The 23,498-nt window shown below is 50.6% G+C and overlaps 1 protein-coding gene across 4 annotated transcripts in view; it reads right to left on the reverse strand.

Annotated features, from left to right (window-relative positions):
* The window catches only part of CAPZB (capping actin protein of muscle Z-line subunit beta), a 138,630-nt gene extending 115,170 nt beyond the window's left edge, over positions 1-23,460 (reverse strand). Inside the window, exon 1 of one of the 4 annotated variants that reach the window (XM_036856699.1) lies at positions 23,302-23,452. In XM_036856699.1, the coding sequence (XP_036712594.1) occupies positions 23,302-23,304 (3 nt within the window). In that variant the 5' untranslated portion in view covers positions 23,305-23,452. Of the gene's footprint in view, positions 1-22,041; positions 22,193-23,301 lie in introns of those variants that run through there. The other 3 variants (XM_036856689.1, XM_036856680.1, XM_036856671.1) reach the window with 3 other exon arrangements.
* Positions 23,461-23,498: the final 38 nt, after the last annotated feature.

A 23,498-nucleotide genomic window follows, 5' to 3' on the forward strand; every position in this document is an offset into this window, starting at 1 on the left:
AAGAAACACCTAGTACCGGAGACCGCCACGGCTGGGCACCGTGCTAGGTGCTTCCCCCGCACCGTGCTAGGTGCTTCCCCCACACCATTTGCCCTTCTGCTGAGCTGGAGCACCCAGCCACTTCGGAACAGCTATGAGGGCAGGCCCAACTGGGCAGCCAAGGACTCCAGCCAAAGATGCACTAACTGACACAGGGTACTAGCCTTGAGGAACCAACCCAGCTAGCTCTGGGGAAGGGCACCGGAAGCTGGGTTAATCAGGTATCTCATTACTCTTCCAAACAATGCCATGAGGCAGGTCCCCGAGGTCCGTGTCCCTATATCAAGGATGGGAAAAGGAACAATCAGAATGAAGCGTCACGAAGGCACAGCTTCTCTTACTCGCTGCTGGGCTCCCAGCACCCAGAACAGTGTGTGGCTCATGGGAGTCTCCAGAAGTACTGCTGGTGCATGTGGGAGTGAAGCCACCCAGCCTCAGAGAGGTGGAGTGATCTGCACAAGGTCGCCCAGCCAGTAAGCAGGTGGTAGGCAGAGTCAACGTCAGGCTCCAAATCCATGAGCCTTTCTGTGGGCCTCCCTTGCTTGGTGGCACGTGGGAGCAAGAGGATGTTTCAGGTCCAAGCTCTACCTCTTCCCCTCTCTCCCAGGCCACAGCCACTGCCTGCAGCTCCTGGCAGGAGCCGAGCTTTGCCCAGCCTAGGCATCCAGAGGGCATTCCAGCAGAAGCGTGATCAAAGCAGGCCTTTCATGGATATGCGTGGAGGAGAACACGAGCCTTGCCAGGTGAGCTGGCCTCCACCCATGCCACCTGCTCACCTCACTCCTAAATCCCCGACTTAAGCATAACTGTAAAGACAATAAAAAAAAAAAAAAAACCAAAAACCTGATTCAATTATTACTTAAAACAAGAATTGTAAATGTTTAAGGAAACAGATCTCTTTTTAAAACAGCCATTTCATAAATAAAGATTTAACTGAAAATGAGCTCAGAATGAGGCAGACCCGAGTGGGAATCTGAACTCTACAGTTAACTGGCAACGTAACGACAGATAAACTACTGTATCTCACCAAGCCTCAATGTCCTCATCTATGAAACTAGGATAACACCTACTTTCACTGGGACCAAATGAAGATTAAATCATTACGTTTAAATGAGACAACGCATTTACTTAGTTTCCTGGATACGATTCCTGGAACACAGGTGTGTTCAATAAATAAATGCTATTGCTATTAAAGACAAGACCATAAAAATGACTGCACAAGAAAGGACTTCAAAAAGCCCATCTTGGGCTTCCCTGGTGGCACAGTGGTTGAGAATCTGCCTGCCAAGGCAGGGGACACGGGTTCGAGCCCTGGTCTGGGAAGATCCCACATGCCACGGAGCAACTAGGCCCGTGAGCCACAACTACTGAGCCTGCGCGTCTGGAGCCTGTGCTCCGCAACAAGAGAGGCCGCGATAGTGAGAGGCCCGCGCACCGCGATGAAGAGTGGCCCCCGCTTGCCGCCAACTGGAGAAAGCCCTCGCACAGAAACGAAGACCCAACACAGCCAAAAATAAATAAATAAAATAAAGAATTATAAAAAAGAATAACTCACAGAAAAATTATTAAAAAAAAAAAAAAAGCCCATCTTGTCCAATACTCTCATTACAGATGAGGACACTGAGGTCCAAGGAGGGTAAGTAACTTCGACAACTTCTGATTATCCAATACAGCACTTACCATGAGCCTTATAAATAGTGAGCACCCAGTAAACATACTGTATAAATAATACCCCATATGAAAGAACATATTCACCTAATCTGCTTAAAAATCACTTAAAACAGGTCCAGTGTAAGGGTGTTCCCTATGGTTTCTATCTGGAATAACTTTTTTTCTTTTTTTTTTTTTTGGCCACACAGTGCAGCATGTGGTATCTCAGTTCCCAGACCAGGGACTGAACCCACGCCCCCTGCAGTGGAAGCTCAGAGTTTTAACCACTGGACCACCAGGGAAGTCCCTAGAATAATTTTTTTAATTAAAGAAAATTTCTCAATGGGAGTCAACCTTCATCTGGACCCACACTGTCCAATACAGTAGCCACATGTGATTACTGACGCTTAAGCTAATTAAGTAAAACTAAATATTCAGTTCCTCAGTCACACTACACATATTTCAAGGGCTCAAGAGACACATGTGGCTAGTAATTACAGGATAGCACACAGATAGAGGGCATTTCCAGCATCATGGAAAGTTCTAGTGGACAGTACAGCCACAGGAGAAGACATCCTTAAGTAATGTATCCTTTATTTACTTAAACGGTGGATTTGGTTTCCTAAATCCTACTGCCTGCTAACAGCACTACCAGAAGATAAGAAGGTAAAGACCTCAATAGCCTTCCTTAGCCTTCCTTTTTTAATCCAAATCTGCATATTGTATCAAGCCTAATTTCCCTTTAAAAGTTCAAAACAGTATATCCTTGGGGGGCAGAGGGATATTGGGGTCTAGAAGGCAATGGGGACCGGGGACAGGTAAAAGTATGACTTTTAACAAAATGTGCTCTGAGCAAACACAGAATCTGCACCACTGTCCTCCACATCAGTAAACTGAACGTTCTTCAAAATAGGTCAGCAACCCACTCACCCAGCCTCACTTACACAGAAGGGCCGTAAAAGGGTGGGTATTCACCTCTGCTAAGAATCTGTGGTTTTGCAACAGGATGTGATTGGTGCATGAGCTAATTTCCTTTACAATTCTGATGCCAAAATACTCACGTGACCCCATCTAAGCCCAGCACAGCCTCACACTTGCCCTCCTCGATGATCCACAGAGCAAGAAGCCCGATTAGACGGAACAAGGCCCAGAGAGCAAACCTCTCTGCAGCCATGCCCACCTCCATCACCTTCTCCGAGGTCCCAGAAGGCTGGCACCCCCTCTCCAGGAGCCAGGAAGACCACCTGGCACCCTTAGTTCCTAGGACTCTAGGACACGTGACCAAATTAGAGACTGGCTACGATCTTCTCATATGATGTTGAGGCCCTTTCAAAAAACAGAGGGTGCCAGAAGCATTTTTATAATATTTCACCCTTTATGTAAAAAAGGGGGGGAGAAACAGAATTTATTTGTATTTGTTTGTTATATCCAAAGAAATGAGGACAGAAAAGAAAATGTCTACACAAAAACTCACCAGTGAAGATCTGTAGCAAAATTATTCGTAACATCCAAAATCTGGAAGCAACCCCAAATGTCCATCAACTGGTGAATGGACAAACTGTGGTACACCCATGCCATGGAATACTACAGAGTCCCATACGGCACTAAAAAGGAACAAAATAGCAATACATGCAACAACATGGATGAATCTCCAAAAAAAATCATGCTAAGTGAAATCAGTCAAGCACAAAAATCTATGTACTGTGATTCTATTTCTATGAAATTACAGAAAAGACAGAACCACAGTGACAAAGCAGGTCAGTGGTTGCCTAGGGAAGGGGGTGAGGGAAGAGGGGAGGGATTACAAAGGGGCACAAGAAAACTATTTGGGGTGAGGGAACTATTCTAAAACTTGACTGTGGTGGAGGTTACAGGATTATTACCAAAACTCATTAAACTGTCCTCTTAAAACTGGTGAGTTTCAGTGTATGTAAATAATGCCTTAATAAACAAAACAAAGAGAGACCCTAGAAATACTAACAGTGGTTACCCAGGGCTTAAGGATTTAGGAAGGGAGGGGCAAGCTGGAGGAGACTGGGCAGATGAGGACAAGGGCAGGAGGGAGATTTTTCATTATACAGTGCTTTATGCACATATTTTCACTTCTGGAAGTTGTGACTGTATTGCCTTTTCCAAAACTGAGTTACAATTCTTTCAAAGCCAAACGCAGAGGAGGGCTTTGTGCACAGGCTCAGCTGGGCCAGTGTGGTCCAATGGCGGGTTCCTGTGGGTGGGTTCCAGGCATGAAAGGCTTAAAGGGGGTGGGGTTAGGGAGGATGAAAAGTCTGATCCAACCAGAGTCGCAGGTAGAAGAGCAGCCTTGTCCTCTAGGCCCCGAAGCCAGCACTCCCAGTCCGGGGCCTCCTGTCACATGTTAGAAAAACAACAGCTACCATTTATTGAGCACTTACTATATCCCAGATGCTACTACTCATTTGGCATCTATCACCTCATTATTTATGATGAATCAACAACACAGATGGAGCCCTCACTGCGTGCCAGGTACGACGGCGGGCATTTTACCTGCTTTATTTAACTATTTACCTCAAATAGACTCTGTGATGAGGAACCAGTCCCAGAGAGTTAAATGAAGCCCCAAGCTATGTAGCTGAAAGTGGAGGAGCGAGAATTTAAACCCAGGCGGCCTGGCTCCAGAAGCCAAGCTTTACATCTCTGTCCAAGAACAACTCTGTTCTTGGGACAGAGGCAACACTAACTTCTACACCCATGCAGGCTGAGGCTGGGGAGGGAACCCACATCAGACACCACCTGGCCTCCTCCGCAGCACAAGAGCCCTGCCAGGAGGGTCTTCCATTCTCACATCAGAGAGGAGGAGCCAGAAGGATGGAGAGAGTCACGATGCTGCCGGGCTCCAAAACCCTTACTCCATCAAGCTGCTTCCTTGGCTAACAAGCAGTGAGAGCTAAAACCCAAATAAAAGTAAGAAGCATGTTTGAAGACAAAATGTTCCTGAGCTCCAAAATTTTAGAAGTCTCTATTTCTTCGAGCAAATGAATCACATGTCCAGGTCAGAGTCCTGAGCTGCTGTCGGAGAAGCTAGGAACCACGGAGGTACCACTTGAACAGCGTCCTGCAACTACTCTTCAGCATGGAGAGAGCCGATACTCATCAGCCCAATATGAAGAAAATGAGGCCAGGAGGCAGGAGGCGAACAGTTCAACATCACACAGCAGGTCAGGCACCAAGATGTGGCCTGCATTCAGGGTTCCAGACTCCTGGAGCAACTGCTCTTTCTGCCCCTCCAGCATTTTCCAGAGTGTGGTATGCAGATCACCAGGGTTCGAGATAGGTGTTAGAAGGGATATGGACGAATGCAATTTAGTGGTTACCTAATTTTTTAAAAATTAATTAATTAATTTATGGCTGCGTTGGGCCTTCATTGTCGTGCGCGGGCTTTCTCTAGTTCCGGTGAGCAGGGGTTACTCTTCGTTGTGGTGCGTGGGCTTCTCATTGTGGTGGCTTCACTTTGTTGCGGAGCATGGGCTCTAGGCGCGCGGGCTCAGAAGTTGTGGCTTGAAGGCTCTAGACCGCAGGCTCAGTAATTGTGGCGCAGAGGCTTAGTTGCTCCGCGGCATGTGGGATCTTCCTGGACCAGGGCTCAGACCCGTGTCCCCTGCATTGGCAGGCGGATTCTTAACTACTGCGCCACCAGGGAAGTCTTAGTGGTTACCTATTTTTAATATGCATAGAAAAAATATAACTAGCGCATCAAACGTGTGATCTTACAGATGTTTTCTCCTTAGAGTAGATTGAGGTGTTAAGCTCAAGACAATTTAAAGAAAAACATTAAATAAATAATAATAAACTGTGCTGGTAGATGGCCAAGTAGGGGAACATGTCCTACACCATCCTGGGCTCACTCTGGCGCAGGCTAAAGCAAGAAAGAATAAAAGGAAAGGATGAAACAAAAGAAGGGAGAATGGAGGAAGCCAGGGGAACAATAGAGGTGTGGAGTGCCGCCTTGGTCCCCGCAGGTGACTCAGCTCTTGCACAGGGACTGAGTGCCCTGCAGCTCAGGACATCAAAGTGCCTCGCTCCCCCCTCCCACCCCCCCACCCCCGCCAAGCCAACCCAGCCTACGTTACAGTCTTCCCACCCCAAACACGCTAAGGTCCAAACGCCACACATGAGCCCAGTCAGGGGGAGTAAATGTCCTAAGTAGTCCCCACTCCAAGACTACTGTCAAGGTGACCTCCCTCTGTTCCCTATACTTGAGCCAGCTGTCAGTGTTTAACCCATTTCCTTGCCTCAGTGACTCTCCTTTCTCTTTTGCTGCATGCCAAAAGCCCCCCTCAAAGCCTCCCAGCTCACAAGAGCCCTAATTACCAAGGCTGCCTTGGTTGAAAGGACAATTTGGGTTCGCATGTTTCCACACCAGCATCAGTTGCTGGGAAGTACAGCCGGAAAACACTGCAGGGTAGCTGGGCTCTCCAGAGCTGTGCCTCTCCCACCCCTGTGGGTCCTAAGAATGGGATGCTCGTCTAAAATCACCAGGGACACAAAGGGCCTTATCATCGAGCTGTAGTTGGACCCCCTCCAAAAGACAGGAGAACACACGTTTTAAGACCGGCAAAAAGTGATTCGCAAACACTCAAGCCTTCTTAGACTTTGAGAAAGACTCACTGGTTTACTAGAAAACTAGGCATCAAATACTCATAGGGATTATACTTTCCTCCACATCACCCTCCCACAAAAAAAAAAAAAAAACCCAAATTTGTGGAAGAACGCTATTAACATCTTATTTTTAAAGCAGCCTCACTGTAACTACCTCTACCTCACGAGGTACGTACAACATGGGCCACAAACCAGGCTTGGTGGGCACCTGGCGTGAATAGCCGATTCTGTTTATTTGCATATTCCGTTCTGCAAATTTGCCCGCTTGCTAAGATGTATGTGTAACCCCCAGATCAATACTCAGGGCACTTGCACGGTCATCCAGACTCACGCAGAGTGGTGAAGAATCTGGGTCGCCCGACGTGCGCGACCCAGCTGAGTGTGAATGAGGCGATCTCTGCCTTCTTGTTTCAGCTCTCGAGCTGTAAACAGAGCCCTTCTCACAGTCTATTTAGTGCCACATTTTTCACCTTGTTGTTGATTCTGCTGTTTAAAAACAGCCCCCAGCGCAGTGCTGCCCAGCGCCCCAAGCAGCAGAGGGCTGCGATGCACTTACGGAGAAAACACGTGCTGGACAAGCTGCGTTCAGACTTGAGTCACAGAGCTGTCGGCCATGGCTGATGAGTCAACAGTATCTATGAAGTAAGGTGTCCTTAAGCAGAAACACACATAAAACAAGGTCTTTTTTTTTTTCTAATGTTTCACATTAGATCCTCAGATCTTATTCATCTTTGAGCGGAAAATTCACATACTTTTACCAACCTCTCCCTAATTTCCTGACCCATGGCAACCAATTTTCTTCTCTGTTTCTATGAGTTTGACTTTTTTTAAAGATTCCACATATAAGTGATACTATGCAGTATTTGTCTTTTCCGGTTATGTATTAATCAGATGATAAAAATGTTGTCACTAGAACATCCCAGGAACCTTACCATGTTCCCCTAGGAATAATGGTTCAGGATTTGCTAACTCAGTGTTCGTGGTGACTTTACAGAATGACAACCCAGAGCAACAAGAACAAACTGTATACACACAGGCAGGGAGAGCAGGTTCACACCTCCAGACACAAGCTACAGGAGCAGTCATAACAATCAATAAGCAATAAGAGTAGGAAAAAGAACAAAAAGTACTGTACAAAGACCCTCAGTACAGTACAACATACAGAGAAAAATTAGAAACCTCTACTTGTCCAACTTCAGGGGAATGGTAAGTAACAGTATCAACCAGTTGACGTATTAGTCGTTTAAAATGTTCTTGAAGGGTTTATAACAAGAAAATTCTTGTGAAAAAAACCAGGATATAAAAATAGCATAGACAATATGAACTCAATCACATTAAAAATGTTTAAACTATACAGACACAAAGCTGCTGAAGCAATATACCAAAAAGTAAACAGTACCTGCTGGCAGGGTAAGATTATGGGCAAATTTGTTTTCTTCTTTCATATTTTCCAACTTTTCCATAATGAACATATTACTCATTTATTTATTTACTGGCCGCGCCATGCGGCTTGCGGGACCTTAGTTCCCCGACCAGGGATTGAACCCAGGCCCAAGGCAGTGAAAGCGCCAAGTCCTAACCACTGGGCCGCCAGGGAAGTAAGTCCCCAAATACATTACTTTTATAACAAAGAGAAAACACTGCAAACTTTCTTTTAATAACGTCAGATTCCAAAGGGATCCCTTATATCAGGGAACGCGAGGTCAGGAAGCTTCCCTGGGTCCCTGCCACTGGTGCTCACGCCCAACTAGAAAGCCACACACCTCCCCCCCTAGGCTGTGAGCAGCTTGAGGCAGGGACCGCCTTTTCTTCAGGCCAGTGTCCCAGGACCTGGCACAGAGCATGGCACACAGGAGACACTCAGCAAATAATGACAAAGAAAGGCGGGAGGGGGGGGACGGGGGACGGGGGACGGGGACGGGCAGTGAACTGACAGCAAATAATACCCAAGGAAAGAAAGCCAACTGCTGGGCTGCCTGCGTAAAGGCTGTGTTGTCAGTCTGGTCGGGCCATGGAGAGGGTGCTGAAATGGACAAGGGCAAAATCGAAATCGGAGCCTCCGTCATGGCGTGGGACTTCCTTTGCGAGGTGGCCCTGTCTCCCTGCCCAGTCACATCAAGCTCTCCCACTCTTTTGGCTCCCACAAGTTTAAATTATTGTTGGTTGCCCTGAACATGACGTCTGCGTCTGGCACATGCTGTTCTCTCTACTGCCATGTCTACAGCCGCCCCCTGTCCTCCTGGCAAAGGCGTCCTTTCATCTTGGCTCCAACAAAACACCTCTCCCTTGGGGTCCCTGCCTTGACTCCCCTCAGCCAGACCCCTTCTTCAAGGCACCTGCACACACCCCTTACAGCCATCATCGTCCCTTCCCCAGGTTCTTCTGAGGCCCAGAGACAGGAACGAGCCAGACACCGGGGGTCACCAGACGGTCTCAGGTGGTCCACAGATGAGCATCTTTTATTATCAACAGTTACCTAAGTTTATTTCAATGTGTACTTTCTACTCATGGCAATTAATATTGGTTTTCCGCTTGTGGTAATGACAAAGTTTCTCTCTTAGGACATTTTTGCAGGGAAGCAAGGAGCTCTCTCGACTTGGTCAGAACAGTGAGCCAGACTGAAGAAGCGAAGTTTGCCAGGCAGGGAGAGTGAGGTCAGATCAGAGGGCCCTGGGGGACACCAGTGAGGTACAGGCTACAGCACTTGTTAGAGAAAAGTGACGGGAAGAATGTGTGGAGAGAAAAACACTTGCTCTCTTTAGCCCCACAATCCCACTCCTGAGGAGCTATCTTAAGGAAGTGACTCAAAAGGAGGGGAGACAAATACATACAATACACGTATGCGTGTACGTGTACGTGTGTGTGTGTGTGTGTGTGTGTGTGTGTGTGTGTGTGTGTAGATAAAGATATAGACAGATATCCACTGCAAGGAACAGAGAGCACAGTAAAGGGCTTACAAATGGTTCACTTTTTAATCCTCACAACAACCCCAGGAGGTAGGTTTTCTGATGTGAATTTCTGCAGAGTCTGAGGACAGGAGAGGACAGTAGCGCTCTGCACCACTCGACACTCTCACACACCCTTCCATACCGCTACACGGTGTTCCTATCGCACATCTGAACAGCTGCATCACATCCCACTGAACAGCCATACCGCCGTTTCAACCTACTGTTGAACATCCACTTTCCTCAGCGCCCTGTCCCTGCCATTCATGCCTCCTGTGTACACTGCAGGAACTCCCAAAAGGACCTGGGTTTGAATCTGGACCTGTCCCCAGATTTCTTCTTTAACTCAGGGTACTGGCTTTCTGCATTGGTCAACCCAGCCGCCATGAAGCTCCCTCACCAGGTCATGCTGGAAAGCGTGGTCTTTCTAATGCGTTACTGGAGAAGCACGTTCAAAGATGAGTTTTCAGGGAATTCCCTGGTGGTCCAGTGGTTAGGACTCCGTGCTTTCACTGCTGAGGGCCTGGGTTCAATTCCTGGTCGGGGAACTAAGATCCCGCAAGCCTCGAAGTGTGGCAAAAAAAATAAATTAATTAAAATAAAATAAAATAAAAATGGGCCTGAGTTTATGTGGCAGAAAAGACAATGGCCTACTCCAGAGTGTGGCGTCCAGATTCTAGAGTGTTAGACAGAGGACCCCAGTCCCAGCTGCCTGGTGATTCACTGTGGGATCCGGACAAACTACAAGCCCCGTGTGAGTGGTGAAATTCCATGACACAGCAGAGGTGAAGGGCAAAGGCTATAACGTCAGAGCAGCTGGGTTCAAGTCCTGGCTCTGCCACTTATTAGCAATCTCTGTAAAATCTTCAAATTTACATAAAGTCCTGAATTCATAAGACCTCACTCTTAGGAGAATTCTGGAAACTAAATAGGATAATGCATGTAAAGTGCTAAGTAAAGTATGTAGTAACAGATGTACTGCCACCCTTTCCTTATTGACTTGGAGGGCCTGCTGAATGCTTCAGCTGATTTGGAATCTGGCTGTACTTGTTCCAATACACAGCCCATCACCTGAGGCTTAGAAATCATTTTTTTTTTCCTTTCCTTAGAGACTCTGGCATGTAATAGAATTCAACTCACAGAATTTTAGCGGTTAATCCAATGCCACACAAGGATGCTGGCCTAAGACTGAAGCCTCACAGGGCACTCTGAGCTCACCACACAAAGGTCCAACACTATTTATATGTCCAGGTTCTGCCAATTAGGCACATGATGGGAGGGCCCTTCCTTGGGGACCACAGCAACCAGTTCTTGTCTGTTATTTCAAGAAATGCTTCCTCGACAATCAATATGTACCAAACAGATCCCACGGAATCAAAATAAAAAGGATCTGGGGGAAAATTCCCAAGATGCTTTTGTGTGCTCTCCATCTGGAATTCAGTAAGCTCAGAAAGCACAATCCATCATATGCAAATGTTGAATCATTATGTCGTACACTTGAAACTAACACAGTGTTGTTTGTCAATTATACTTCAATTAAAAAAAAAAAAAAAAAGGAAAGAAACCAATAGTCCATCAACACAAAAGCCTTATAAAGCCAGCTTTACGGGAGGCAAAAGGACAAGGAAATTCTAGCTAGCAGTTAGATAAATGCCTCTGGAGAAGGTTATTTAAAGGAAAGAATGAAGAAATCAAGGTAGTTAAGGAATTGGGAAGATTGGACCTATTTCCCAGGAACATCACCTAGTGCCAAACGAGATGACAAGTAACAGAGGCTGCCCTGACCCAAGGACGTGGAGACCCTGCCCATCTTGTGGACAGATGCTGACACCCACAGCCCGGCACTCTAACCTCTCTGAGGACAGGAACCTTGTTCAGCACCTTTGTGTGGTTTTGCCTCTTCGGGTCGGAATAATCACTTACCCACTAGTCATCTAGGAGAGCTGCAACCACTGCCTCGCTGCTCATTTCTGGCCCCAGCTGCAGTGTGACACAGCCAGGGCATGCAGCTGGTCCCGAGTTCGAATGCTAGCTTGCTCACTGACAGCTACATTATTTTAGAGTCTGCCTGGATGTGCACAGAGCAGAGGAGATGGTGCAGGGAGGAATAAAGACTATAACAGTGCCCGAGGCCTCAAAAGCAATTCCACACCTGACGTGGGTTAGAAGTTTCTATGCGGGACATGAGGCTTCCTTGTAAACGAAGAACTGCAACTACTGCATGCTTACTCTCCCGCATCTTAAGATGGGCTCCAAGGCATCTAAGCCAAACTAGGAGCAGTCACCTAACAGTCTGCTCTGAGTGGCAAAAAGTACTAAAGAACATTTGTTAGATGTTCAGAGGAAAGTACTCATACTTTCCTCTGTACCTGAAAATGCACCCTTGGACCAGCCTCCACTGTGTACTGAGGGCTGGATTTTGGAATCAGAAGGATCGAGTGTAAAGGCCACCCCTGCCCCTTACGAGCAGTGTGATCCTCTACAAGATTCACTTTAACCTCTGAGGCCTCCATTTTCACAACAGCAAAATGGGGGCATGACCAGGGCAATGAGAAAGATGACATGAGACGGCACTTGTAAGGTTCAGCACAGAGAGGCTGATGCCATGCAAGTCCCCTTGCATGATAAATCCTCTAAGCCAACGTGCACAGGCCTGCTCTGTGTAAAGGATCGGCCCAAGAGCAAGGCCCTGGGAAGCTGGTGGTCAGGGCCTCTCCTTAGTGTCATCATGACACCCGCATTTCAGATTTACAGTATCCCTTAATACAGGGATTTTTAGTCAATCCAATTCTCTTCCCTATGGAATGGTGCTAAACTGCAAGACAAATGATGAGATTCCTGTAGATAATAAGGCGCCATCATATGAGGCCTGAGCTACAGCATTTCATGTGTATTACTCTTATTTAACCCTCTGTGAAGAGGAGGATATTATGTCCATTTCACTGATGAGGAAGTTGAGGCTCAGAGAGATGAAGTAGGTAGTTCAAGCTCACACAGTCCCTAAGCAGCCAGATCCAGGGGTCTCCTCCACTATACTATACCAGGCTGCCTTCCAACAATCGTTTTTTCCCCCACTGTATCCTGCCTCCTTCTTACACCCCTAAACCCCAACATTCTACATACCTTAAAATCAAACACACGTTCTTAAAAATAAAACATGAAACCCCTGAGGCAGTGAACTCTGGCGGGTCTGTAGCAGTTCACAACTGCAACACTGGTTAGCAGCAGCTGAGAGCCCCTGGGAAAACATGCCACCTTCAGAAAAGGAGAAAATGGATCAGAACATCCAGGGCGGGTGCGGGGGAGAGGGGGGATGAGGCTCACTGCTTAGTACCCTGCCCTGCTCCCCTCAGAGGCTCTGGGCACCATATGTAACTGGCACTCCAGGGTTGGCCACTCATGCCAAGAAAGAAAAAAAAATTAAGCCATTTTCCAGAAGAGTGACTTTTATTATAACCTAGAACAAAAGCACCATTTCAAGCAACCTGTTCATGCAGAGGCAGGTGTGTGCTCTGCAAGGCCTGTACTAACAAGGGTGTGTTTCCAGCGAGCTCTAGGAGAGACAACGCCTCCTCTGGGAGATGGACACAGACGCGAAGTCCCAACTCTTTCCAACACAAAGCAGAGGGGGGCTTCCCTGGTGGTGCAGTGGTTGAGAGTCTGCCTGCCAGTGCAGGGGACACGGGTTCGAGCCCTGGTCTGGGAAGATCGCACATGCCGCGGAGCAACTGGGCCCGTGAGCCACAACTACTGAGCCTGTGCGTCTGGAGCCTGTGCTCCGCAACAAGAGAGGCCGCAACAGTGAGAGGCCCGCGCACCGCGATGAAGAGTGGCCCCTGCTCGCCACAACCAAAGAAAGCCCTCGCACAGAAACGAAGACCCAACACAGCCAAAAATAAATAAATAAATAAATAAATTTAAGAACAGTTTTTAAAAAAAAAAAAAGCAGAGGGACTTTACACATTTCAAGTCTCTTTCGGCTCTAATAACATGCCAAGAGTCCATGCTGCTGATAATAACATAGTACTGTTAATAAAAGTAATTAATGTCCTCCTGTGTCTGGCTTTACATGTATTAACTCATTTAATCCTCATAAAGTCCATCAGTAATAGATACTCTTATTCCCACTTCACTGTGAGACAAGGAAACCGAGGCAGAGAGTGAAGGAAGCTCCAAGGCTGCAGGTTCGGACCACGACCCAGGCGGTCAGGCTCCAAAACCTGCCCTTCACCGCCCTGGACTCTAGAATCAAGACTGCCTTCAACTCCAAGGACGGCCAGTCGTGTGACTTTGGGCCACGTGGCGGAGCTGCAGTGAATGCCGGCGCAGTTAGGGTCCCCGTTCCCACCAGGCCCTGGTCCCGCCACCGCCGGACCCTCCGAGAGCCTTCAGCGCCAGGAGTGGCCCGACCAGCGGGAGGGCACTGACCCAACCCCAGGGGCAGACCCCACACTCAGCTCCTTCCACTCCTGTTACGCCCACCTCAAGTGACACAGACCTACTAGGAGCCCAACACTGATGTCCTGAGAAGCCAGGTGTGCCCAAGGGCTCATGTCCCAAAGGAGATCTGGACATTTGCTAGAAAGCTTCACTCCGGAACTGCCCTGCCCTAGAGTTTGGTCTGTATTAGGCTGAACCACATGAAATGCTGGTATCCAGCCATTTTTGACCTAGGAAAACAGCAAGTTCATGTGGTTCAACCCAGTGCGGGGGAGGGCACTTACCTTCATTAAGGACCTACTAGACATTCATCAATTCAACACCATGGAGCCACGGCCCACGTGCCAGGAACAGTGGAACACGGCGACAGTACTCACAGCTCTGAGCAGGGGACTTAGCATCTGTCTTCCCTCCGAGGACGAGAGACAGGACGTATTAGGCATCGTGAGGGTAACCAGCTCACCCAGCTCAAGGTCATACAACTATTAAAATGGCCAGTATGGTCTTTCCCCTCAGGTTCCTGGGCAACCTGACACTGTCTGTGGTGCCCAGGCTTCACAGGAAAAAGTCCAGGGCACCCTGTATGGTCTCGTCAATGAGGGGCTGTCACAATCACTAGGATGTATGCCAAGAACAACGGTGCTGCCCAGAAAGCCAAGGTGCATCCCTACGCTTTAGCAGGTATCTTTCTAAAAACAGACCGAAGGTTCCAGCTGCTTTCATTTTCAACAACCTGAACCAAAAAACCCTCCGAACTTCTAACCTACACCCAGACTTCTTCAGCCTCCGTGGCTGGACCTATAGGTGAACCTCTCGACCTCAGTTTCCTCATCTGTAAAATAAGCATCCTGGTGGGTCCACGCGTGAGGGGAACAGGACGGCAGAGCTCAACGGGCATGAGTGGATGGACCTGGATCAGAACGCTGACTCTGCCACTAACTAGCCGGGGCCCTTGGGCAAGTTACTAAGCCTTTCTGAGCTTCAGTTGCCTCATCTGCACGATGAGGAAACAGACCTCACAGAGCTGGGCTTGAGAGAACTAGAGAGTGACTGTGCATCCAGCAGGAACACAGGCAGAAGGGAGGTGGTACTGTACAGAGTCCAGGAGAGAGACCTGACAACCTATGGGAGGAAGACTGCTGTCTCAGGGCACCTCCAATTCCTGTTCCTCAAGACCAAGTCCGAGGGCTTCCCTGGTGGCGCAGTGGTTAAGAATCCGCCTGTCAATGCAGGGGACACGGGTTCAAGCCCTGGTCCAGGAAGATCCCACATGCCACAGAGCAACTAAGCCCATGCACCACAACTACTGAGCCTGCACTCTAGAGCCCACGAGCCACCACTATTGAGCCCGTCTGAAGCCCGCACGCCTAGAGCCCGTGCTCCACAACAAGAGAAGCCACTGCAAACACAAGCCTGCACACCACAACGAAGAGTAGCCCCTGCTCGCCACAACTAGAGAATACCTGCGCACAGCAACGAAGACCCAACGCAGCCAAAGATAAATAAATAAAATAAATACATTTATAAAAAAATAAAAATAAATGATGTTTGTGCTTTAAAAAAAAAAAGAAAGACCAAGTCAGAGGCCTCAAATCCCAGGGCTACCGGGGCTCCACACCCCCTATGGCTGAGAGATTTCGAGACAGGAGCTGTCTGGAGGAGGAAACAGAAGAAAGCAAGGACAGCACACATCAGACACTCTCACAGAAGAACTTCCCTGGTGGTCCAGCAGTTAAGACTCCGCACTTCTAAAGCTGGGGACATGGGTTCAATCCCTGGTCGGGGAACTAAGATCCCACATGCCGCATGGTGCGGCAAAAAAAAGAAAAGAAAAGAAAAGAAAGAAAGAAACTCTCACAGAGCCAAGAACCTGAAGCGGCCCAGCCTGCACTGCTGTGTTGGGTCCACATCCAGCCCCATGGACCACGCACTGACCAAGCTGCGCTCAGCAGAGAAGCAAAGGACTGATAAAAGACAAAGCCACAGGTGAGACAGAGACAAATTCAAGAGTAGGTTTTTCAGTGGCCACAGTACCTTAAATCACTTTTCACCAGGAGTGTGCAGTGGATAAAGCGCTCCTCCTCTCAGTTTCTGAGCACAAAACTGCATGCAGGAAGCCCATCCATGTGAACTCAGACATACCCCTTCAGGGCCAAAGCCTCACAATGAAGAAGCCTCAAGAAGCAGCATGACATGTGAGCAAGCCAGACCTGAACTGTCTGTCTGCCTCTCAGGGCTGCAACTGACAAGGGAAGAGGGCACTTGGTGGGAGGCTGCTTGTCACTGACCCCAGCAGAAAGAGTATGTGCAAAACCATCTTTACATGACCCTAACATCTTAAACTAAAGATATTTCACTTGGTAACCGTAATGAGTCCCCTGCCCAAATCCCATGGAAACTTCTGAGGCAATAAGCCCAAATCCCGCTAAATAACCATGATTCTAACTCAGAAGGGTCCTGCTGAGTTCAGTGCTAGAAGAGGAAGCTTCGCGGAGCAGTTTTAAGCAGTGGGTGGAGAAGTTCGGGGTCTGAGCCAGTGGAAACGAGCGCTTGCAATCTGCAGTGTGGTAAGAGCTTCGCGGCCAGAAAGCACTGGGCTGGAAGCCCTTCAGATCGCCAGCCGTGGGCCAGGGACTCTGCCTCTTGGGGTCTCAGCAGAACTGGGGGCCACTACCACTTGCATCCAGGCTGCCTGGGAGGTTAAATACAACACCATCTATCAACCATCCATGTTAATAAAATAATCACTCCTGCTGCACCGACGACGTACCAGGCACTGTCTACACTTGCCACACGCAAACTCACTCAATCCTCACAATAACCCCCCTGGGGCAGGTGGGTGTAAACGTCAGGGTTGCTACCTTGGAAGAAATAGGACTACCAGACTGGAAATGTATCGCTAGAAAGTTGCAGACGAAGGCTCCTCCTACAGGTGTCCAGAGCTGCCCGAAAGCCGCGGGGCGGGAACAGGAGGAAGCCGGGAGAAGGGACGTGTTGCTGCCCCTGCACTGATGCCCAGGTCGGGCAGAATCTCAGACCTGCCTGCTGCCATTTGCTCCTCCATTTAACTTGAAGACCCGTGTTCTCACAGGTCTGACTGCTGCGTGAGCGTCCACGGAATGAACGGCCTGATGGAACAAACGTGAGCGGCAGAGGCGCCCGGCGTCCAGAGCTCGGGCTCTGGAGGCAGGCGGGCCTGCGTGATGAGGGCGACGTGAAGGCGGCGCGGGCAGAGCGGGACTCGGGGCCACCCGCCCATGCGGGAGGGCTGGGCGGCTGGGTCACCGGGCTAACCAGACTGAAATCCCTGTTCAGGCGTTAGCAGCATATCAAGGCTTTGCAGGCACCACCATCTGGGATTATAAACTGCCCAAAAATAGTTGTTGGGTCAATGATAAAGAATCCTCTCCAAATGCCTGAACAGGGCAGCTCTGGGGGCAGAAGCTTCCCCCTCAGCCCAGAGGCGATAAATCACGACGGCTGGCTCTGCCTTCCTATCTTTATCTTTTCTCACCCATCCCTTCCTGTCCATCCCCCCGGCGGCCAGGACCCTTAGAACCTCGCAGGCTTACCGCCTGTGAATGCCTCCCTCCAGGGCCCTCCCGCACACCACCGCCAGATGACTCTTCCTAAAATACCACAACTCTGCCAGCCTCCTCAAATTTCTACCTGCCCTGTCAAAAATCTAACTGGCTCCACACTGTCCCAGATCAAATGCAAACTCCCTAGCTTAGCAACTCAGGCGCTCCACAACTCCCTCCCGAGACCGAGGCTCCCCACTGGCTGTCCACTCTGCAGCTGGTCCCCAAACTCACAAGGCTGACCGTCACCCCAACCTCTGCTCTTGTTCCAGGCCCCTGCACCCACCCCATCCTCTCCGCCTGGGCAAGGTCTCCCCGGGTTCACACCCAGCCCCCACCAAGGCTGCCTGGGGGCTGGAGTGGTCAGCAGGGCTTTGTGGAGGCGGCGGACCGCGAGGCAAGCCTGCAGGGATGGGCAGACGTGTGGCCCTTTTTAAGGCTTTCCTTTTACTCCTTCCTTCCTGCTGCACTTAATTTTCTGGATGCACCTTGCCTCCCCTTCTGGATTAGAGGACAGGGATTACGGCTTCTCTTTGTGTCCTCACTCTGTAGTATGCAGAATAAGACAAATGATAACCCTGGCTACCACTTACTGTGCGCCAAGCACTGGGTTAAGCACATTACAAATTTCACTTCCTTCTCCCAGTATCCCTATAAAATGCCATCCTCACATTACCCGTCAAGAAACCGAGACCAAGGGAGGGTAAGATCCTCACTGCAGGTCACACAATGAGTCACAGAGACAGGACTCCAAGCCAGATCAGCCCAACCCCAAAGCCCACGTTCTGTGGAGCAGGCAGAAGACAAAAGTGCTCACCACGCACTCATTCAGCGTCTATGAGGCGCTTACCAAGCGCCAGGCGGCCCGTGCAAGGTGTTGGGTGGTTGGTGGGAACCAAACAGACAAAGTCCCTGCTCTCACGGAACTCACAGGCTCTGTCCCTCTTCTTCCAAGCCCGGAAGAGGGCAAGGACTCAGTTCATAAGGGGCTCCACCGGGCACAGATGAGGCATCCAGAGCCTGAGATACAGCAACACGTGGTGTCCACAGCACAGGGAGCCTTGTCTTCTGTGGTGGAGTAGAGCCTCTGGCTCTATCAGGGACTTTCTTCATTCAAGACACAGCCCAAAGCCAAGCAAACTCCAAATACTCCTTCAGCAGGCAGTAAGCAGTGGAGAAAACGGGTCTACCTCTGAAGTCAAAAAACCCAGTTCCTCCACTTAGTAGCTATAGAGGGACTATCCACTTACCCTTTGTACCTCATCTGTAAAATGGTGATAATAATAGTCACTACGTATATAATTATGTGCCAGATGCTGTTCAAAGCACTTGACGAATATTATCTCATTTAATCCTCATAACAGCTTTATGAGAAGGTACTGTTATTAGCCCAAGGCCGTCTGGCTCCTAAGTCCTAACTTTGCCCGCGATGCTGTCTCCCTCCTAAGGCTGCACCTCCCTGTAGGGCTGCTGCATGTGGGTCGGAGCTCGTGGCAGCAGGCAAGGCTCCACTCCTCACACCAGAGCGCTGATCTCTAAAAGCCTCGGTTTGGAAATGGCATTACTCTCACTGGTCTTAACGTGGGTGATCTTGTACCCTTTGGACTTCCACACCCCACTCTCACTGGCGGGATCTGCCTCCAGGAGAAATGGGACAAGAGCCTGTACTGTGGGCCCTACTTCTCACTGTTTCTGAGAAACAGAGTGAGCCTCCGGCACAGGAGTCGGGTGGACCCAGAGTCAAGTCCCAGGCCCGCCCCTCACACCAGCCACTCAACCTTTCGAGCGAGCATCCATCACAGGGTGAGGTAGGACCTAAGTCCTACCTCAAGGTTTCTGGATGACGGCAGATCCTCAATCAATGGTAGCTACCCAGGTGAGAAGGGCAGGACTTCTGTGGCACAAACCTTCCCGGCTGGGAGAGCTTCTGGTCTGCAGGGGACAGACCGCGTGTGCAGTGCCATTCACCTCCGTGGTAGCGGCCAAACAAGGGCAGGCGTGCTCAAGGCCGGGGCTGAAGCTGGGCACAAGCCCCAACTTTCTCTGAAGTCTCCTGCGTTATCTCACCCAAGTGTGCTTGCAGTTACATTAAACAAGGCGCTGCTTCCTTAAACTGTAGGTAAGAGTGACACGCCTCCCTGCCAAACAACATAAGCTGTGAAGGCGTGGACCCTTGCTTGCCTTGTTTACCATGCTTCCTTGTCCTGAGCACATAAAGCAGCACAGAGAAGGCACTTCATAAATACACCCATGAGCTTCAAGCAACGCCTAACACACCACTGTCTTTGCCTAATGCCAAGAGTTTCCCAGCCTGGGAAGCAGGAGTCTCAGTGTTCAAAGTACCTGCCCAGCCACCATTTCCCTGTGCTGCCAGTCATCTGTCCTCTCCCCTCCCCCAAGGAATGTAAAAGAAGAACAGGACTTCTGAGTTATAAATAGGAATATCTGCTTTCAAACATACGATTTAGGGCTTCCCTGGTGCTCCAGTGGTTAAGAATCCGCCTGCCAATGCAGGGGACATGGGTTCGAGCCCTGGTCCGGGAAGATCCCACATGCCGCGGAGCAACTAAGCCTGTGCGCCACAACTACTGAGCCCGCGTGCCACAACTACTGAAGTTCCCACGCCTACAGCCTGTGCTCCGCAACAAGAGAAGCCACCACAATGAGAAGCCCGTGCACCACAACAAAGAGTAGCCCCTGCTTGCTGCAACTAGAGAAAAAGCCAGTGCACGGCAACAAAAGACGCAAAGCAGCCAAAACTAAAATAAATTTGTTAAAACAAACAAACATATGATTTAGCATCTCTTTAATCTCAAGCTATGGATTGTTGGCTACTTTTTTCAAGCATTCCACCAAAGAGCAGCCAGTTGGGTTTAAATAAACAAGGCTGTATATGTATGTGGGGTCTGAGTGGAGCTAGACCTACACCAGGAGGTCTACACCAGGAGACCAGCCAAGACACCAACTGTATTGTTTCACCTTGTAACAATATAACAGGCTTCTCCTATCATCTCCTGTCAGGCCAAACCATCTGGGAGCTGGAGGGACAACTCATGAGGGGGCCTGGCCCATCCCTGCATGCTACAGCCCCACCATCCAGCACCAGAATCATAACTCTAAATTAGGACAATAATTCCTAAATTAGATGCTAGAGCTGGGTAAGGAAAAGTGCTTTGAAACTGTAAAGCACTTACAGATAGTGGGAGATCATTACCTGCTAAGAGAATGCAAGCAAATTCCATTTGCTTATGCATTCGTAACTGATGCCAACAGAAATCACGGAATTTTCTCCAAAGTCCAGTGCACTTTAGACTCTCAAACTGCTATTTCCCTCCATGGATAACTGAGATCTAGCTGGTTTCTCTACCATCAACCCTACTGAAAATAAAACCACAGTGGTTTTAATACATTTACCTATTACGCAACCCCACACCACCACTTCTGTCCTACTCCAACTGTCTACTCTGGTATATTAGTCAGAATATTCAAGTAGGGGATAAACTGAACAATAAACAGTCAGAAATTATCTGTAAGCCTAGGGGATACTAAGAACAAGTTACTGAGGGAATGAGTATGAAATCCAAGTGGCTAAGTTCAAGACACACCCCAAGCTATTTCCTTTAGTGCCAGGTACTGTTCTAGGCCCCAGGGATACAGACACGGAAAACAAAAGACAAAAATGTCTGCCCTCAAAGAGCTCACGTTAAATAAGCCTGCATCACCAGCAACACGTAAACAGCCTGGGACAATGGAAAGGATGCAGTTTAGAGCCCATCAGATGTGCTCCCATCAACTAAGCAACATCTTGAGGAAGTTCCTCCATGCCCTGAGCCTCAGCGTCTTCACCTGTAAAATGGTAATACACAGCATCCCTCAAAGGGTTCTGTGTGGGTTAAGTAAGTGGAGCACAGAGCACAGTGCCTGGCATCTAGTAGCCGCCCCGCTCCCACTCCCCACAGAGAAGTTAGCCTTTTTCCTCCACCCCTTCCACAGTCCTTACCGATCATCCACGTAAGACCCAAATACAGGACTCTCAAGAAGCCTCATGTATCATCCTGTTCTTTCTGGGTCATTACAGGCATTTTCCCATCAGGTCTGGAGACTCTGGCACTGAGGACCAAGGCAAGATGCTCCCCCTCTCCCCACCACTGCCAGAGATGCTGCCTTGAGCAGCCCCACCTGGCCATCCCATCCATCCTCCCCTGCTTTTGTCCAGACAGCAAACTTGTAAAACCTCACTCCAAGTCCTCACCCAAAACTGTCCTGGAGAAGTCCTTCCCCACCCAGGCCTGGGGCTGCTATCGGAGAAGTTCAATAACAATGGCCACGCTTTTCATCAACATACAAGAAGGCATGACGAAAAAACTCAGCCACTCCGAATTAGTCACCCTAGTTCAGAAGCAACATCCCTTCCTTAAACAAGGAACCGAGAGCCCCAAAACCCTTTGGGGCCCGAAGTCCACATGCAAACATCTGCCAGCACCGGGCCAGAGGAGCAGGCGGCCGCCCTTATTCAGTCCACTCTCCAAAGATGCCTTGGCCACGTGAGGCAGAAGCCCTCTGGCCCTTCCAACCTGGGTGCTGGGCCTGCCCTGCAGAAGGTTCCAAAGTGGAGGAGGGAGGGCGGACCAGGACTCACTGGTCGGGGCCTAGGTGAAACCTCGGGCCAGAGCGCGGCCAGAGCACCTGCCTTCATTACCAAAACAAACAGCACGAGTGGAGCGAGCTCTCTCCCTCGGAGTCTGGCTCACCTGATCCGAGGCACCTCCATAATCAGCAGTTCCAACCCTCACGAGCTGACAGTTAAGGGGGAAAGGGAGGCTGCGCCTGCTGGGGTACATCGTGTCCGGGCCGTCTGTTGGCCTCGGGGCCCGGGGGCCTCCCAACGGCAGCGGCCTCACAAGGGCGATTGTGCGTTCATCCCCGTCCCGCGGCTCCCCCATCCTCATCCCTCGGCTCCCGCACACGCCCTGGCGCCGCGGGTCCCAGCAGGACGCTCCGCCAGCACCGCACCCCGCGGCACCCAGGCGGCGGCCGCGGGAAGCGCCCGCAGAGCGCCGCGCTGCCTTACGGGCATACGGATGCCCGCCCTGCCCTCGCTCGCTCCCAGGCGGCCTCCCAGAAGGGGCACCGCTCCAACTTGAGAAGGCACAGCCTCGGGACCCCCATCCCCACCCGGGCTGGAGAGCTGCTCTCACTTCCCAGCGACGGCAAAGAAGGTTCGCCCTAGGTAGAGGAGAGGGGACCACCTGGGTCAGGGGCAGGGCAGGGAGCCGGGCCCCGAAGGGAGGGTAAAGCCCCGGACAGAGTGGGGCTGACGCAGGCTACGCCGAGAGTGGTGAGAAGTCCTGGGAAAGGGACCAGGGAGTGGGGGGAAGGGAGTGACGTCCAGGCGGGGGCCAGGGGCGGAGGAGGGGGGTCCAGACTTAAGACCATGGAGGGAAGAAAAGATTCAGGCTGAAGCCATGGAGGACACGGGAACAAATGTGGGCTGAAGCCATGGATAAGGGGCTAACGGGGGTCCGGACTGAGGCCATGGAGAAGAGGGGAGGTGGGGGACAGAGGCCTAGCCTGGACCCTGGGAGGAAGAAACGACGGCATAGCCTGGACCGTAGGGGCTGGGGCTGGGGACTTAGGCCGGGCCATGGGGAGGAGAAAGGGGGACTACGCCTGGGTCCCCGGAGGGGGTGCCTGGCCTGGACCACGGGTCCAGGAGGGTCTAGCCTGGGCTACGCGGGAGACTAGCCTGGCCCCACAGGAGGAGTGTGGGAGCCCAGCTTGAGCCAAGGGCGGGGGTTGGGAACGGGAGACAGGGTCGCTGCCCACCCAAGCCGCCCAGGCCGGCCGCCCCTCCTGAGCGGGCAGGGATGGTGTCTACCTGGGCTCCGGGACCCCGCCCCTCCCCCACCCGGGGGAACCCACCCTTCGCGGGCCGGAGGTGGGTGGGGGAAGGGGGACGCGAGCTCCGGCGGGGCCCCCGGACCTGGGGGAGGGGGACGTCGTGCCTTTACCATTGTGGCGGCGGCGGCGGCGGTCCCGGTCCCGGCGTCTGTGGCTCTCCCCCCCGCAGCAGGGCCCGGCGCTTCCACTTCCCCGGGTGCCCAGGAGTGAACATCCGGGTCAGCACCTCCCTCCTCCCGCTCCGGGCAGCCGCCACCTTCCTTCCCCGCCCCGGCCCAGCCCGGGCCCGCCCCCCACGCAGCCGGCT

This window comes from Balaenoptera musculus, chromosome 1 (genome assembly GCF_009873245.2).
Source record: "Balaenoptera musculus isolate JJ_BM4_2016_0621 chromosome 1, mBalMus1.pri.v3, whole genome shotgun sequence".
Classification (NCBI taxonomy): Eukaryota; Metazoa; Chordata; class Mammalia; order Artiodactyla; family Balaenopteridae; genus Balaenoptera; species Balaenoptera musculus.